Source organism: Dipodomys merriami, unplaced genomic scaffold (assembly GCF_024711535.1).
Source record: "Dipodomys merriami isolate MVZ:Mamm:240054 unplaced genomic scaffold, mDipMer1.0.p SCAF_143, whole genome shotgun sequence".
NCBI classification, from domain to species: Eukaryota; Metazoa; Chordata; class Mammalia; order Rodentia; family Heteromyidae; genus Dipodomys; species Dipodomys merriami.
In genome coordinates this window covers 506,098-524,212 of record NW_027202749.1, presented here as the reverse complement: position 1 = coordinate 524,212, position 18,115 = coordinate 506,098, and the positions used below count along the sequence as shown (strand labels likewise).

The 18,115-nt window shown below is 48.1% G+C and overlaps 1 protein-coding gene across 2 annotated transcripts; it reads left to right on the top strand.

Moving 5' to 3' along the window:
• The first annotated feature begins 104 nt into the window (after positions 1–104).
• Spon2 (spondin 2) lies at positions 105–4,293 on the top strand. Of its 2 annotated transcripts, XM_070021592.1 has the most exons (6): positions 105–318; positions 719–944; positions 1,382–1,605; positions 1,768–1,959; positions 2,937–3,111; positions 3,639–4,293. In XM_070021592.1, the coding sequence occupies exons 2-6, from the start codon at positions 722–724 to the stop codon at positions 3,821–3,823; spliced, it is 999 nt and encodes a 332-aa protein (XP_069877693.1). In that variant the 5' UTR covers positions 105–318; positions 719–721; the 3' UTR covers positions 3,824–4,293. The 2 variants fall into 2 exon arrangements, with proteins under 2 accessions (XP_069877693.1, XP_069877695.1); XM_070021594.1 differs by lacking the exon at positions 105–318 and having other exon boundaries at positions 717–944.
• Positions 4,294–18,115: the final 13,822 nt, after the last annotated feature.

The window sequence follows — 18,115 nt, the reverse complement described above, 5'->3', positions numbered from 1 at the left end:
TAGGGGAGGGAGGAGGAGGGTGGAAGAAGGGAGGGAGGGAGAAGGAGAGACAAAGAGAGGGGTGTGGCAGCCTGGCTGAGGGGCGGGGAGTGAGCTCAGTCAGCCCTGTGGGGAGGTAGAGATCATAGCTCCTCCGGGCTTCCCCGCAGGGAAAGCCGCCCCTGTGAGCCTTGTCCCGAGCCCTAGCTGCCACTGAGGCAGGTGGTGGGCCACTGTGCACAGGGGGCAGCTGGGCGAGAGGCACTGACACTAGGCATAAACAGGAGCTCTGGACCAGCCGCCCTCCAGCTCTACAGCCCACCTCCTGCCTTCTGCCTGGTGAGTACCTTCCTGTGCGCACCTGGGTCCCTGGCACACAGCAGACCCCAAGAGGGCCCGAGTCTCCTGGAGCTTCCCCCGGGCCAGAACCCGAGACCCACCTCAGGCACTGGCCAGATGGACATCTCCAAACAGTATCCCCCGTCCTGTGCTTTGCTGGGCTGGTGCTGGGTATGGCAGTGCAACATGTCCCCTGCCAGTCCTGGTGTGTCAGGGTGGGTGGTGGGAGCCGCAGGGAGCTGGGCCTCCCCGCTGCCTAGCAAGGCCTCAACAGGAGAGCTTAGTGAGGCACGGGCCCCTCACCTCCTCGGAGCCTCTGAGGCCTTTTTCTGGACCGCGTGGGCCGGGGAATCTGGGGACTAAGGGTGCTGGCACTGGCGCTGCTCTTCCTCTGCTGTAGGTGATGGAAAACCTGAGCACCATGGCTGCCCCAGGCAGTGCTCTCTGGGCCCTGGTCTTGGCTACCCTGGGTTCCACCGCAGGCCAGCCACTGGGGGGAGAATCGGTCTGCACAGCCCGCCCTCTGGCCAAGTACAGCATCACCTTCTCCGGGAAGTGGAGCCAGACAGCCTTCCCCAAACAGTACCCCCTGTTCCGACCCCCTGCACAATGGTCCTCTCTGCTGGGTAAGGGCAGCTTCTCCCCACCTTAGCCCATTCATTCAGTTTGTTCAGAGCGACCTTCCCCCATGTGGGAGGGCTACAGTTAGGGGAAATGGAGTCCTGGCAGATGTGAAGCTCTTCAGTTTGGGTTGCTCTCCCTGGACAAGACTAATTCATGAGATAATTGCTGGACACCTCTGTGTGCCAGCAGGGCAGGGTGACCACAATTACGCAGAAGACTGGCTGGACACTGGTCACCTAGCTAGGTGTTCTGGCCTGTGTAGATGCGATATGATACTGTCCACATGTGAAAGGAGTAGACACAGCTCCCTGCCTCTCCACCAAGGAGCCGATGCTCAGGAAAGGAGGGACATGGTGTCCCCAGGAGGCCAGATGGGATTGGAGCTAAGGGCTGATTTTCTAATACCAGCTGGCTATCACACAGCAGGCTGTCCACACAGGGGCAGCTCACAGCTCTGACTACAGCATGTGGAGGAAGAACGAGTATGTCAGCAATGGGCTGAGGGACTTTGCAGAGCGTGGTGAGGCCTGGGCCCTGATGAAGGAGATTGAGGCTGCAGGAGAGAAGCTCCAGAGTGTACACACAGTGTTCTCAGCCCCGGCCGTCCCCACGGGTACCGGGCAGACCTCTGCAGAGCTGGAAGTGGAGCCTAGGCACTCACTGGTAAGCTGTATACTGCAGTGTGTGTGCGTGTGCGTGTGTGTGTGTGCACTCTGCGGGATCCCTGTGACTTCCTGCCCTGGTAAGTTGTACACTGCAGTTTGAGTGTTGGGTGGGGGTGTCCCTGTGACTTTCCCACAAGCTGAGCCTTCTAACCACACACAGGTGTCCTTCATAGTGCGCATCGTCCCCAGCCCTGACTGGTTTGTCGGTGTTGACAGCATAGACCTGTGTGAGGGGGGACGGTGGAAGGAGCAGGTAGCCCTGGACCTTTACCCCCATGACGCAGGGACGGACAGTGGCTTCACCTTCTCCTCCCCCAACTTTGCAACCATCCCACAGGACACAGTGACTGAGGTGAGTGGTCCACAGGCCCCTGTCCCATTGCTCTGTGCTGTGTGGAGTGCTTGGCACCAAGTGTGGTGGTCGGGGTGTGTGTGTGTGCGTGTGAACGTGTGCATGTGTATGTGTGTACGTGTGTGTGTGTGCATGGGTGTGTGTACGTGTGCGTGCGTGCATGTGTACGTGTGTGCGTGCATTGTGTGTGTGTATACGTGTGTGGGTGTGTGTACGTACGTGTGTGTACATGTGTGTGCGTGTGTGTGCGTGTGTGTGTACGCTCGCACTGGCCTGGGTGTGAGGGCCTTGTCAGAGCACACGGTGAGACCTACACTTGCCTGGGAAGGGTCCTGCAGACCCAGTCTTTGGCTGGTTTCTGGAGAGAGGCCCTGTTTCTGGTGCCTGCAGTGCACAGGGGGCTGCACGCCTACCTTGGGTGTTGGCAGCAATATGGGGATCAGCAGAATGTGAAATCTAGGAGATTACTTCCTCCCAGTCTGTTTCCAAGGCCCTACTTTGTCTGTCTGCTGTGAGGCTCGCATGCACCCTGCCTGGCTCATGAGTGCACAGATGCGTTTTTTTTTTGCCAGTCATGGTGCCTGAACTCTGGGCCTGGGCGCTGTCCCTCAGCTCTTCAGCTCAAGGCTGGTGCTCTACCACTTGAGCCACAGCGCCACTTCCAGCTTTTTCTGCTTATGTGGTGCTGAGGAATCAAACCCAAGGCCTCATGCATGCAAGGCAAGCACTCTACCCCTGAGCCACCTTCCCAGCCCCTCATCTGAGCATTTCTGTGTTGCTCTGTGTGGCCTCCGTGGCCAGGTCCTGCCCAGGGCCCAGGAAGAGGCTACCACACACATTTGGATTGCTGCATGTGCGTGACACTGTGGTGGGGTTGAGGTATTTTCTAGCACTGCTCTGATCTTTCCCAGGAGGGCCATACACACAGAGGTGGCTTCTCAGGCTGCTTGCCAATTCCCCTTTCTTCCTCCACTCAGATAACATCCTCTTCTCCCAGCCACCCGGCAAACTCGTTCTACTATCCACGGCTGAAGTCTCTGCCTCCTATTGCCAGAGTGACCCTGGTGCGGCTTAGACAGAGCCCCAGGGCCTTTGTTCCACCTGCCCTAGACCTGACCAGCAGGGGCAACGAGATTGCTGACAGCCTCTCAGGTAATGTCCAGGCTTCCCACTAGAGTGGAGATCTTGTGCCTGTCATCCTAGCTATTCAGGAGGCTGAGATCTGAGGACTGAGATTTGAAGCCAGCCTAGGCAGACAAATCTGAGACATCTGTCTCCAATGAATCAACAGAATGTTAGACTGGAGGTGTGGCTTGAGCGGGATAAGGTCCTTTAACTCAAAAGGCTATTGGAGGCCATAGGCCTTCTGTGGGTTGTATAGCCAGAGGGTGAAGCCACAGCTGCAGAGACCAGCCAGGCCCCAGCCTCACAGGTCTACACGGCAGGGAGAGCTCATTTCCAAACCCCAGGACACCACTAGAAAGAACACCAAAAGTTCTTGTGGGTCACTGGGGTGTTTCCAGAGACTGTAGCTTATAGCCACTGCACAGACTACTGAGACAGCATATGCTCCTTCCCACCAGCAGAAGGAAATGTCTGCAGGGGTGGAGTGCCCTACCATTCCCTCCATGCCTCCTTAGTCCAGTGCTCACGTGTCGGGTCTCCCCTGTGCTTTCCAGGCCCAGAAACACCACTGGATTGCGAGTTTTCCCTGTGGTCATCCTGGGGGCTGTGCAGAGGTCCATGTGGGAAGGTGGGAACCAAGAGCAGAACTCGCTATGTCCGTGTCCAGCCTGCCAACAATGGGACCCCCTGCCCTGAGCTTGAAGAAGAGGCTGAGTGTGCCCCCGACAACTGCGTCTAAACCCAGATCTCTGGGCTCAGGTCTGGTCACAAAGGGCTCCTAGGAGGCCAGCGACATGGCTGGTTTTACATGATCCTCAGGCTAGGCTGATGGATGCTCCTTGCACGGAGGCCCTCTGTGGCAAGCAGGGGACAGCGGTGAACAGGCCCCTTCCACAGACACATTGATTCCCAAGGCTCACAGATCTGCCCTAAGTGATGTCCCTTGTAATTTATTACTGTTCTGGGAGGCTGCCTTTGTTGCAGAGAGTATACACACCAGTGCAGGGCAGGAAGGCACCCGGTGGGCCCATGTGGTTTATCAGATACCTCAGATCTACTGCTCCTGCACCTGCTCCCAGGATGGCTGCCACTGCTGGGCTTCTCACGGAATTCAATGGGGGCAACCATGTGAGAAATAACAGAGAGGCAGTTTTGGAAATGGCATTTTCATGTTACTGATCTCTTTGTATTTGAATAAAGCTATCTGTTCCTGACAAACATGGGAGATTGTCCTTGTACCTTTCCTGACAACTGAGGTGGAGGACACAGGTACAAATGGAGAGGGAAAATATTCTCCAGGTGCTGCCGTGTCATGGCTGCAAGGCAGGGGTGGAGCCAGAGAAGAGGGATGACTCATGGGACAAATTTGCTGAGGTTTCAGAAGCCAGTGGTCATCATAAAGGTTGATTATGTTTGCTCACTGCGAGCTCAGCGCAGGGAGGGGCTGCTGCAAGGAGTGACAGCAAGCCTAGAGCAGCACCTGAGAGCGGCCACATCACAGGGACTCCCTTCTGCCCTTCCCATAAAGACTCAGGGTCTCCATCCTCAGATACCCCTGGCGTTAGCTTTCTGTAACTGTGACAGAATACCTGAGATAACAAGATAGTACGTAAGAAAGATTTATTTTGAAGGTAGCTTTGAAGGCTTTGGTGGGCTACTGCTGGAGGGTGCACATACCATAACGGGGCATGCACAGTAAAGCAAAACCATTCATGCCGTGGCTGGGAGGTAAGAGAGATGAAGGGGCCAGAGTTCTCTCCCCCTTCCAGGGCATGTGCCCCGTAACCTAGGACCCAAGCACCAGGACAGGAAACTCCCTTTCCACATGGGGCCCGCTGGAGACATTCAGTCTTCCATGGCTGCGATCCACCATGCTCACTTGATGTATGGAGGGGCTGGCCCTTCTTTCCCAGCATCGCTCCTTCTAGGAGACTGCAGAACTTCACTCTGTGCAGCAGAGCCTCAGCTAGCATGGTTTGGGGGTGGACAACCCTCAACCCTCCTCCAGCAGCCTGGATGTGGAAGACATGTCCTCTGTGCCCTGGGTGTGGAGGACATGTCCTCTGTGCCCTAGGGCCTGGTAGACCACTCCTGATTGGCTAAGACCTTGCAGAGTCAGATCCCATGCCTACTTCCTGCCATCCTGTATTCTATCATTCTGGAAATTTCTTAAACACAAGCAGAGCTAATGGGATCATGAGTCCTGGTTAGAAATTTTTCTTAACGTTCCCTGGGGTATAACAGCAGAAGGACTTGAGGGCAAGAAGCACAGCTATACTGTGTGCAGGGACCCAGGACACATGAGTGCACCAACCCACTGTACACAAAGACCCAGGAAATGTGAACACACCAACCCAACCCACTGCACACAAGGACCCGAGAAATGTGAGCACACCAACCCTCTGCACACAAGGACCCAGGACACATGAGCGCACCAACCCACTGCACACAAGGACCCAGGACACATGAGCGCATCAACCCACTGCACACAAGGACCCAGGACACATGAACACACCAACCCAACCCACTGCACACAAGGACCCAGGACACATGAACACACCAACCCAACCCACTGCACACAAGGACCCAGGACACATGAGCGCACCAACCCACTGCACACAAGGACCCAGGAAATGTGAACACACCAACCCAACCCTCTGCACACAAGGACCCGAGAAATGTGAAGACACCAACCCACGGCACACAAGGACCCAGGAAATGTGAAGACACCAACCCTCTGCACACAAGGACCCAGGAAATGTGAACACACCAACCCACTGCACACAAGGACCCAGGAAATGTGAACACACCAACCCACTGTACACAAGGACCCAGGAAATGTGAACACACCAACCCACTGTACACAAGGACCCAGGAAATGTGAACACACCAACCCACTGCACACAAGGACCCAGGAAATGTGAACACACCAACCCACTGTACACAAGGACCCAGGAAATGTGAACACACCAACCCACTGTACACAAGGACCCAGGAAATGTGAACACACCAACCCACTGCACACAAGGACCCAGGAAATGTGAACACACCAACCCTCTGCACACAAGGACCCAGGACACATGAGCGGACCAACCCACTGTACACAAGGACCCAGGAAATGCGAACACACCAACCCACTGTACACAAAGACCCAGGAAATGTGAACACATCAACCCTCTGTACACAAGGACCCAGGAAATGTGAACACACCAACCCTCTGTACACAAGGACCCAGAACCTCACCAAGATCAGCACAAAAAAAGAAAGAAAGAAAGAAAGAAAGAAAGAAAGAAAGAAAGAAAGAAAGAAAGAAAGAAAGAAAGAAAGAAAAAAAAGAGAGGCAACATTGTTTCCAAAAAAAACCAGGATATATTTTCAACAGGAAACAATACAACTTGTCTCTGCCTCTCCCTAGCCCCTTCTAATTCCTCAAGATCAGATAGCCTTCTCATGACCCAAAGGGGAAAGTATTTTTAGATGGAACTAGATTGGGAATTAACAACCAATCATATGTCCCAGGAGCTGAGGAATTAAAAAGTGACTTTCTAAACCTCATAACAATAAGGGCAGACTTGGGTATCTGGGCACAGTGCAGCCACAGCCTTTGACCAAGATACTTCTCTTCTGAATAAAGCTCTTTTTGTTGTTGTTGTTGTTGTTGTTGGTCATGGGGCTTGAACTCTGGGCCTTGAGCACTGCCCCTGAGTGGTTCTGCTCAAAGCAGAGCGACAGTGCCACTGCCAGTTTTCTGGTAGTTTCTTAGAGATAAGAGTCTCATGGATTTTCCTGCCCGGGCTGGCTTTTGAACTCTGAGTCTCAGCCTCCTGAGTAGCCAGGATTACAGGCGTGAGCCACGAGTGCCCAGCCTGAATAAAGCTGTTTGCATTCACTCTGAGAACCAGAAATGCCAACACTAGCAGGCACTGCCTGCTTCAGGGCTGTAGTCCTAGGGGCCTCAGCTGGCCATGGAGCCACAAGGACTTTAACACCAACGGGTTCTGGTGCACAGCAAACAGCAGAAAACATCTTCATCATTGTGTACCTGTCATTCCTCCTTTGTTACTTATTTTTGATGGTACTCAAGCTTGAACCAAGGCCTTGCACTTGCTAGACAAATCTCCACTGAGCCACACTCCTATCCCTTTTTGCTTTCATCTTTTTTTAATACTACTTAAAAAAATACTACTCCACCCTAAGCCAAACAGGCCTAGAAAGCAATCATCCTAATGACAATTCCCTATGTAGCAAGAATGACAGGCACAAGTCAGCACATCCAGTTTTACTGGTAGAGGTGTGGTCCCATGTCTGGGCTGTCCTGGCTGTCCTCAAACTGCCATTCTCCCAACCCCAGCCTCTGAGTAGCTAGGATTACAGGCATGAGTTATTGCATCTGGCTTTTACTTGTTTTCTAATGTAAGTTTACTGCACATAAAATACACTTACATTGTAATTCATTTAAAATACTTCTTGTCGGGCTGGGAAGGTGGCTCAGTGGTAGAGCGCTTGCCTTGCATGCCTGAGGCCCTGGGTTCGATTCCTCAGCACCACATAAGCAGAAAGAAAAAAGCTGGAAGTGGCACTGTGGCTCAAGTGGTAGAGTGCTAGCCTTGAGCTGAAGAGCTGAGGGACAGCGCCCAGGCCCAGAGTTCAGACCCCATGACCAGACCACCCCCCCAAAAAAAACCAAACTTCTTGTCTTCTCTGTGACTTCTTCTTTGATATATGATTTATTTAAAAGTATGTTAGAGCTGGGTACTGGTTATTCACACCACTCTGGAGATTGTTATCTGAGGACTGTGGTGTGAAGGCAGCTGGGGGTAGGCAAATCTGTGAGAATCTATCTCTAATTAACCAGCAAAAAGCTAGTACTAAAGGTTTTGCTCTAGTGGTAGAGAGTCAGCTGCGAGCACAAACAAACAAACAAACATGAAGTGAAGTGTGAAGCCCCGAGTATAAACTCTAGCACTGCCCCACTTACCCAAAAAGGGTTTAATTTGCATTGTATTTGGAGTTTTCAATTTGTATTTTACTACTGATTTCTAGTTAATTTACAGTCAAGAACATGTTATGTATGATTCCAACCCTTTCCCACTTACCAAGAGAATTTTATAACTTATGATAACGTCTATCTTGCCAAATATTCACTGAAATATTTGGAAAATACCTTGGAAAGAGCGTGCATTCTATTATGCCAAGGGCAGTTTCATAAATGTGAATGGGCCAAACTGGGTCACACTGGTTGAAGTGTTGTCTGGGTCCTCCTCTACCCTTACTGACTTCTCTTATTTGTTCTATTAATTACTGACAGAGGAGTGCTAAAATCTCCAGCTCTACTGTCTTTTATCTTCCTCCTCCAGCCCTGGCAATTCTGGTGTCATGAACTTTGAAGCCTTATCACCATGTGCACAGGCAGTCATGATTATGATGGAGTGCCCTCCTTCTCCCGGGAAGCATTCTACTCACAGGGCTGTGGGTCTGATGTTAATATGAGCAGCCCATTGCCCTCTACAGATACGTCACTTTCCTTGTAATTATGTTAGATTTTCTTAATTTTGTTTTGGTTTGGGGCTTAGTTGTTTTCTTTTTTTTTGACAAACAAAACATTTGTTGCAACCCTGAACCAAGCAAGACTGCTGTTGTCACTTTTCCAACAGCATGTGCTCACTCCTGTCCCTGTGTTGCATTCTGGTAATTCTTAAACCATTACAAATGTTTCCACCAGCATTATGTCTGATTGATTCACTACATTTTGGTGACATGTGATCACTTACAACTGTGTGTGGATGAGAGGAGCCACACCCAAATGAGAGGGTGAATCTAATCGTAAATGCTGTGTACACGCTGATGCCTCACGGACATGTTCTCCCATCTCTTCCTCTTCTTGGCCACCCTGAGAACATAATACTGAATTAAGCCAATTAACCCCACAGTGGTCTCTAAGTACACAAGTAAAAGGAAATGTAACACATCCTCACTTTAAATCAAAAGCTAGAAATTATCAAGCTTTGTTAGGAAGGCATATTGAAAACTGAGACAGGCCAAAATCCAGGATCTCTTAGACTAAGTAGTAAGCCATATTGTGAATGCAAAAGACAAGTTCTTAAAGGGAATTAAAAGTGCTACTCTGAGAATACATGAATACCAAGAAAGCCAAACAGCTAGAGCTGACATGGAGGTGGTTAGAGGGTTGCACACAGCGTTCTTTTAAGTTGGCAGAGGTTTGTTCTTTCAGTTTAAGGAAAGCAATGTCTCCACAGAAAGAAAATGCAAGATGAAGCTGCAGGTGCTAATGCAGAAGCTGTAGTGAATTACCCAGATCAGCGAATGTAACTGATGACAGTGGCCACACTGAACAACTGATTCTTAATGGAGACAAAGCAGCTACGATATTGTGGCTAGAGAGACATCAGTACTTGGCTGATCAGGACAAGCAACTCTCTAGTCAGGGACTAACGTGATTTATGATTAAGTAGAACTCTGTGTTCATTTGCCTTTCCAAAAACTCTAGACCCTGGTAAGAACTGCACTGAACTACTACAAGATAGCCGGGCTGACTGCCCCTCACCAGAGGAGAGAGGCACAAGGGTAGGGGCTATCAAATGGGGACTCCTGACGGTTTTAACCATTCACTGAAAGCACTGAAAGTGTGTGCAAAAAGAGACTTACAAAAGCTCTGTGCAGACCTAACAACTCTAATGGCACTTAATAGTACTTACTAGTATTTCACATGCTTAATAGTGCTTAATTCCTGCCCTGGAGCCTCTACTCTGTGGCACTATCTCAGTCAAGAGGATGATAGCTTGGGGGAGCTAGGCTGGGTACACCTAGGATCTGTTCCTATCATTCTTGCAACTTTTGAGGATCTACAAATATTTCAAAATAAATGGCTTAAAAAGAAAACACTGGGCATTGGTGTCTCATGCTTGTAATCCTACTTAGGAAGCTGAGATATGAGGAACACAATTCGAAGCCAACTTGGGCAGGAAAGTCCATCAGCCTCTTATCTCCAATCAACTTCTAAAAAGTTGGGGGCTGGGAAGGTGGCTCAGTGGTAGAGCGCTTGCCTTGCATGCCTGAGGCCCTGGGTTCGATTCCTCAGCACCACATAAGCAAAAAGAAAAAAAAGCCGAAAGTGGTGCTGTGGCTCAAGTGGTAGAGTACTAGCCTTGAGATGAAGAGCTGAGGGACAGCGCCCAGGCCCAGAGTTCAGGCCCCACGACTGGACCCCTCCCCCGAAAAAATAAAAAGTTGGAAGTGGAGCTGGGTCTCAAGTGGTAGAGCACTAGCCTTCAGGGACTGTGTCCAGACCCTGAGTTCAAGCCTCAGGACTGGCACAAAAATCAGGCAAGCAAGCACTCAAGCAAGCACGCAAGCAAGCAAGCAAAAAAGTGGATAGCATCTAATCTAAATGATTACTCTGTGACTATTCTTCTTTGTCTTATGAGCCTCACCAGGGCAAGGCCTTGCCTGAAAACCTAACTCCTCCCTTCTTCTTCGTCCAGAAAATTTCCACACCCCATTTTCTTCTCCCATACCAGCTTACTTTTTCCCTTTGCTCCTCCTGTCCACCTTCCTTCACCTTTCGGTCGTGGGGCTTGAATTCTGGGCCTAGGCGCTGTCCCTCAGCGCTTCAGCTCAAGGCCAGTGCTCTACCATTTGAGCCATAGTGCCATTTCCAGTTTTGAGTGGTTTATTGGAGGTAAGAGTCTCGCTGGCTTTGAACCGTGATCCTCAGATCTCAGCCTCCTGAGTAGCCAGGATGACAGGTGTGAGCCACCGACACCCAGCCCCTCACCTTCTTCTAAGCAGTAGAAAGAACCAGTAAATGGCCTTGCCAAATTGGCCACAATGGCAGGCCCTGGGCTCTGTAGCACAGGACCCTGGGCTGGGTACTGGGGCTACCTCCAGCACTCTCTCCTGACAGAACTACCTGTCCTATCAGAACACTTAAAAGTGTTTAAAAAGTAGCAGATTGGGTGGGGGGGACCAAGATGGCGATGGGGCAGTAGGGAAATGCCACAGCTCTCTCCAACCAAAAAGAGAGTTCGAGTTCCAACGCTTAATCTCCCCAAGAGACCGACAACAACAAAAAGACGAACACTCAGAGAAAAACCAGAGGTGGAGAATAACAAAAAAAGAAAGAGAGGAAAAGAAGAATTTCAGAACAGAGAAAAGCGAAGACCCCTCCCCCAACCTTTACTGGCCGCCTGGCAGTGCGACAAGCCACCGGCCAGCCGGCCCGGCAGGGGCTGCGGGAGCCCCAGAGACACAGCAGAGACACAGGGGGCCGCTTTCAGATCACCAGGTACCGGTTTGCAGAACAGCAGATCGCCAGGAACAGAGAAACCTACCAGCCGGGAGTCTCCACGAAGATCCCCCACCCCTCACTCTCCACCCGAGCAGAGAGGCTCCATCCCGCCAAAACCGCTCGGCACCAGCAGTGCGACAAAGGGACCTGTCGGCAGACCACCCGCCCGCCCGATCGCGATGGCAACGACCCGGCGGGGCCGCTCGGGCCCCAGAGGTACCGCGAAGAAGCTGCCTGAGCATGAACACTTTTGACCCGACAGCTTCGACAGAGGCAGAGACAGAAAAGAATCACACAGAGCCACCACCACCCAACCCAGCCCGGATTGCAACAACAACTGACGACCTACACCACACAGAAACAACCAGCTCCAGGGTGAGTACCCCACAGGGGAAGTGTATCCCTCAAGGGAGACCAGAGCTGGAGGGAATCCCCAGACCCTGACCTAGACTCCCTACCCCAACACCCGGACCACAGGACCCACTAAAACTGGGAAACTGTTTGAGAGCTCCACCAGCCCGTGGAGCACACTCAGCTGGCCAGGCTAGAGCAAGAGCGCCCCTGGAAGGGAGCTTAAATGCCCAAGCCAGGAACAGCGCCCCTGGGTCAAGACTACCAACAGTAGAAGAAATTTGAACTGTGTCCCCCAGGCTGTATAACCTAGGTGGTATACACATCAGCACAGGCCTAACGAGTGCGCTCCAGGCTGCATAACCTAGGTGGTATACACATCAGCACAGGCCTAACAAGCGCGCTCCAGGCTGGGGCCGGAACCAGGCCTGGGGATCTGGCGCCTGAACGACACAACCAACTCCTCCCAATTGAAGTAAAAAGCTGAGCATACGCCTCAACAGAGGGGAGAAAACCAGGAAACAACACTCCCCGGGAAGCACGCCTGTGACAACAAAAGACCTGGAGGCCCAGGACAAGAGAAGCCCAAACCCCACCAAAACTCCACCCATATACCCTAGACTGGGAATTGGGCAACACAGGCTGCCAGCACCTGATAGTAAGCAGGAGCTCAGACTGTTAAGGCGGCTCAGCAATAGAGTGATAGTCTTGGATGTATGAGGCCCTGGATCTGATTCCTCAGCATCACAAAAGCAAAAAGGGTCAGAAGTGGTGCTGTGGCTCAAATGGTAGGGTGCCAGCCTTGAGCTGAAAAGCTGAGGGACAGCACCCAAACCTAGAGTTCAAGCCCACAACCAGCCCAAAACAAACAAACAAAAACACATCAGGAGCCCATAGCAGACTCCAGTATTTGGGAGAGTGCATCCAGAGCATCTGTTCTTCCCAAGAGCACCCGTAGGAGCAAACACAAGCAGTCTAGGCTGCTCAACCCTTCCAAAGGCGGGAACTGCCAGCAATCTACAGCAGAGAGCTGAGAATCCTAAGTAAGTCAGAATAGCAGCTGGAAATAGGCTCCCAACAGAACCCAGATCAGGCACAGACTCTCTCTACCAATACAGAATCAGCAACCAAGCAAAGACAGACACACCAAAACAAAATTGAAGAGCAGTCTCCTGAACCTCCATGCGAAAATCACAGAGAAAAATCACAAGGTTTACCACCACCCAGGACAGCAAGCTCACCTCAAAAGCCAGCAGCCACGCAGGGGAGAGCCCCAGTGGGAGCAAAGCAGGAATGGAAGACAAAAGCTACATCCAAGGGTTGCTGGAGGCAATGACTCAAGAAATAAAGCGAGAAATTGATCAGAAATTGAAAGAGCACAAGGATGAACTATCCAAAGAGATACAGGGTATCAAACAAGAGATGCATGCAAAAATAGAAGCTGCACAAACCTCAGTAAGAAGTGAGATAAACGCCAAATTAGAGGTAATGCATACCTCATTGAGAGGTGAGATCAGTACTCTGAGAACCAACATTGAATCCATAAAGGGATCCATTTCCTCCATGCAAACCACAATAGAAGCCACTGTCAACAGAGTGAATGAAATGGAAGGTAGAGTGTCAGATACAGAAGACAGAATACACCAACTGGACCAAAAAGTGACAGATATGGAAAAATCACTCAAATTAAACCAAAGGGATATTCAAGAGCAAGCAGATAATGCTAAAAACTTTAACCTTTGCATAATTGGATTGGACGAAGGTGAGGAATTCCAGAGCAAGGGAATGCAACACCTATTTAACAATATAATCAATGAAAATTTTCCCCACCTCAAAAAACGACCATCTTAACTACATCACAAAAGCTTATCGAACACCCAACAAGCAAGACCCCAGGAGAAACACTTCTAGACACATTATAGTAAAAATGATAGATCTGAATAATAAGGAAACAATCCTGCATGCAGCAAAAATGAAGAAGGAGCTATACTACAACGGGAAAAAAATAAGAATCACTGCAGATCTCTCCACACAAACAATGAATGCAAGAAAAGCCTGGGAAAGCACCATACGAGCTCTGAGAGCCAATAACTGCCAACCCAGACTGATATACCCGGCAAAGCTAGCATTCACATTCGATGGAGAACTGAAAACTTTTAATAGCAAAGAAAAACTAAATGAATACATAAACATTAAGCCAGCATTACAAAGAATTCTAAGAGGGGGGACACAACCTGAAGAAAGCAACCAGGAACTGGGGCCTGCCCCAAACAGGCGTTACTCAAAGTCTAACTGAGCAAGCACAGGAGGAAAGGAAAGAAGAAAAACTTAGGAAAACGGAATGGCAGGGACAACAATGCATCTCTCTATACTTTCTCTTAATATAAATGGGCTGAATTCGCCAATTAAAAGAAAACGAACTGAGGACTGGATCAGAAAACAAGACCCATTCATCTGTTGCCTTCAGGAGACCCACCTCTCAGCCAAACATACAAACAAACTCAGAGTGAAGGGGTGGAAAAGGATCTACCAATCAAACGCCCCCAGTAAGAAAGCAGGTGTAGCTATCCTGATATCTGACAAAATAAACTTCTCATTAAAATCAGTACAGAAAGACAAGGACGGACACTACATATTAATAAAGGGAACAATCCAAGAGGAGGATATAACCATTATCAACTTATATGCCCCAAATATTGGTGCACCCAGATATGTCAAACAAATGCTCTCAAACTTACAGAATAAAATAGATCCCAATACGATAATACTAGGAGACTTTAACACACCACTCTCACCAAAGGACAGGTCTACCAACCAGAGGATTGGCAAAGAAGCTACCGAATTAAGAGAGGCCATACTTCAAGCGGAATTAACTGACATCTACCGAGTATTTCACCCTAAAACAACACAGTACACATTCTTCTCAGCAGCTCACGGAACTTTCTCCAAAATAGACCATATCATAGTTCATGCAAGGAACTTAAGCAAATACAAAGGGATCGACATAATCCCCTGTATCCTATCTGACCACAGTGGAATCAAGCTAGCTCTCAATAACAAAGCATACCGCAGAAATTTCTCTAATACATGGAAATTGAACAGCACACTCCTTAACAATGCCTGGATAACAGAAGAGATCAGAGAAGAAATAAAGCATTTCCTACAACTCAATGAAAATGAAAACACCTCACAAAGAAACTTGTGGGACATAGCAAAAACAGTCCTGAGGGGCAAATTTATTGCCCTCAGTGCCTACATCAAGAGAATGGAGACAGACCAAGTAAATAATCTCATGTTGCAATTAAAACAGCTAGAAAAACAAGAAAAAATGGAACCTAAAGCTACTAGACGAAGCCAGATAACCAAATTAAAAGCACAGATTAACCAATTAGAAAATCAGAAAACCATAACCAAAATAAACCAAACAAAAAGCTGGTTCTTTGAAAAAATAAACAAAATTGATGGCCCATTGGCTAGATTAATTAAAAAAAGAAGAGAGGAAACCCATATTAATAGGATTAGGGATGCCACAGGAAACATCACAACACGTACCCAAGATATCCAAACAATTCTAACAGACTACTTTCAAAAGCTATACTCTCTAAAGGAAGAAAATCAGGCAGAAATGGATGCATTTTTAGAGAAATACAAGTTGCCCAAACTGAGCAAAGAAGAAGTTAACCAATTAAATAAGCCAATATCCTATAATGAGATACAGGAAGCTATCAAAAGTCTTCCAACAAAAAAAAGCCCAGGACCAGATGGATTCACAGCAGAATTCTATAAGACCTTTAAACAAGAACTAATACCCATACTCCTCAAGCTCTTCAGAGAAACAGAGAAGGAGGGAGCTATCCCAAACTCATTCTACGAAGCCAATATCACACTCATCCCCAAACCAGGCAAAGACCCAACCAAAAAGGAGAATTACAGGCCAATCTCCTTGATGAACACAGATGCAAAGATCCTTAACAAGATTCTAGCTAACAGAATCCAGAAACACATAAAAAAAATAATTCACTATGACCAGGTAGGCTTCATCCCAGAGACACAGGGATGGTTTAACATACGTAAGTCAATAAATGTAATCCAACATATCAACAGAGCCAAGGTCAAGAATCACATGATTATCGCCACAGATGCAGAAAAGGCCTTTGACAAAATTCAACATTCATTCATGCTAAAAGCTCTGGAGAAAATAGGAATAGAAGGAACATTTCTAAAAACAATAAAAGCCATTTATGACAGACCAATAGCCAATATTATACTTAATGGGGAAAAGCTACAACCAATTCTCCTAAAATCAGGAACAAGGCAAGGATGCCCACTGTCTCCACTCCTCTTCAATATAGTCCTAGAACCCTTAGCCAGGGCAATAAGGCAAGAAAAAGACATTAAAGGGATCCGCATAGGGAAAGAAGAAGTTAAACTATCCCTTTTTGCAGACGACATGATACTATACCTCCACGATCCCAAAAACTCCATCCCCAAACTCTTAGAAATCATAAATCACTTCGGCAAAATAGCAGGGTACAAAATAAACCCACAAAAATCAGTTGCCTTCCTATACACTGATAATGTACAGGAAGAGAGGGAAATAAAGGGAGCAACCCCATTCACAATAACCTCCCGAAAAATAAAATATTTAGGAATTAACCTAACCAAAGATGTAAAAGAACTATTTAATGAGAACTATAAAAAGTTAAAGAAAGAAATTGCAGAAGACACTAGGAAATGGAAAGACCTCCCATGCTCCTGGATAGGCCGACTTAATATAGTAAAGATGGTAATACTTCCAAAACTAATATACAAATTCAACGCAATTCCTATTAAAATCCCAATGACGTACATCTCTGAAATACAGAAAACAGTCCAAAAATTCATATGGAACAACAAAAGACCTAGAATAGCCAAAACAATTCTAGGGGATAAAGACAATATGGGAGGGCTATCCATGCCGAACTTCAAACTCTACTACAGAGCTATAATAACAAAGACAGCATGGTACTGGCACAAAAACAGACCCGAAGACCAATGGAACAGAAGATCCAGAAATAAATCCACAGGCCTACAGCCAGCTGATATTCGACAAAGGAGCCAAAGACATACAATGGAAGAAACACAGCCTCTTCAACCGCTGGTGCTGGGAAAACTGGGCAGCCACATGCAGAAAACTAAAAGTGGACCCCAGCCTATCACCATGCACCAACATCAACTCAAAATGGATTAAAGACCTTAACATTAAACCTGAATCTCTGAAACTACTGCAGGACAGAGTAGGAGAGACACTTGAACTAATAGGCACAGGAAGGAACTTCCTGAACAAAGTCCCAGGGTCACAACAAGTTGGAGAGAGACTCGACAAATGGGACTACCTTAAAATAAAAAGCTTCTGCACAGAGAAAGCTATTGCAACCAAGCTAGAAAGACAACCAACTAATTGGGAAAAAATATTTACCAGCAATATATCAGACAAGGGGTTAACATCCTGTATATACAGGGAACTCAAGAAACTAATCCCTCCCAAACCTAACAAACCAATTACTAAATGGGCAAGGGAACTAAAGAGGGACTTCTCAAATGAAGAAATAAAAATGGCAAAGAAACACATGAGGAAATGTTCATCATCCCTGGTGGTGAAGGAAATGCAAATAAAGACAACCCTGAGATACCACCTTACCCCAGTCAGAATGTCCCACATCCACAAATCAGCCAACGACAAATGCTGGAGGGGATGTGGAGAACGAGGAACGCTATTACACTGCTGGTGGGAATGTACACTCATACAACCACTTTGGAAAGCAGTCTGGAGGGTCCTTAGAAAGGTAAAGATTGACCTCCCTTACGACCCAGTCATACCACTTCTAGGCATCTACCCTGAACAACAGGAACCAATATACAAGGACACGTGCACCTCCATGTTTATTGCAGCACTGTTCGCAATAGCTAGGATATGGAAAAAACCTAGATGCCCCACTACAGATGAATGGATCCAAAAATTGTGGTATCTATACACAATGGAATATTATGCAGCCATTAGAAATGACAAAATAATGGCATTTGCAGGGAAATGGATGGAGCTAGAAGGAATCATGTTGAGCGAGGTAAGCCAAGAACGAAGAGACAAACAGTACATGGTCTCCCTGATAAGTGGATGATAAATCCAAAATGTTAGGTGATATGACAAAACTAACAGGACTTAAGAAACAAAGAACTCCCACTCATCTGGTTGAACCACTACCAAATATCCCCATGCTGCTGATCACATATATGGTATATAACATGTGAGCACCATTATATATTACAGACTGTGATAGATAATTTGCTCCAGGAAAGTTAGAATGAATTTGTGACTTTAAATGAGCATCATTA

Bases quoted from the DNA above. Each gene is read 5' to 3' on its own strand.
- Spon2 (XM_070021592.1), top strand. From the start codon at position 722: ATGGAAAACCTGAGCACCATGGCTGCCCCAGGCAGTGCTCTCTGGGCC. The intron at 1,960-2,936 runs GTGAGTGGTCCA...TCCTCCACTCAG, and splicing joins CACAGGACACAGTGACTGAG to ATAACATCCTCTTCTCCCAG. The intron at 3,112-3,638 runs GTAATGTCCAGG...TGTGCTTTCCAG, and splicing joins GATTGCTGACAGCCTCTCAG to GCCCAGAAACACCACTGGAT.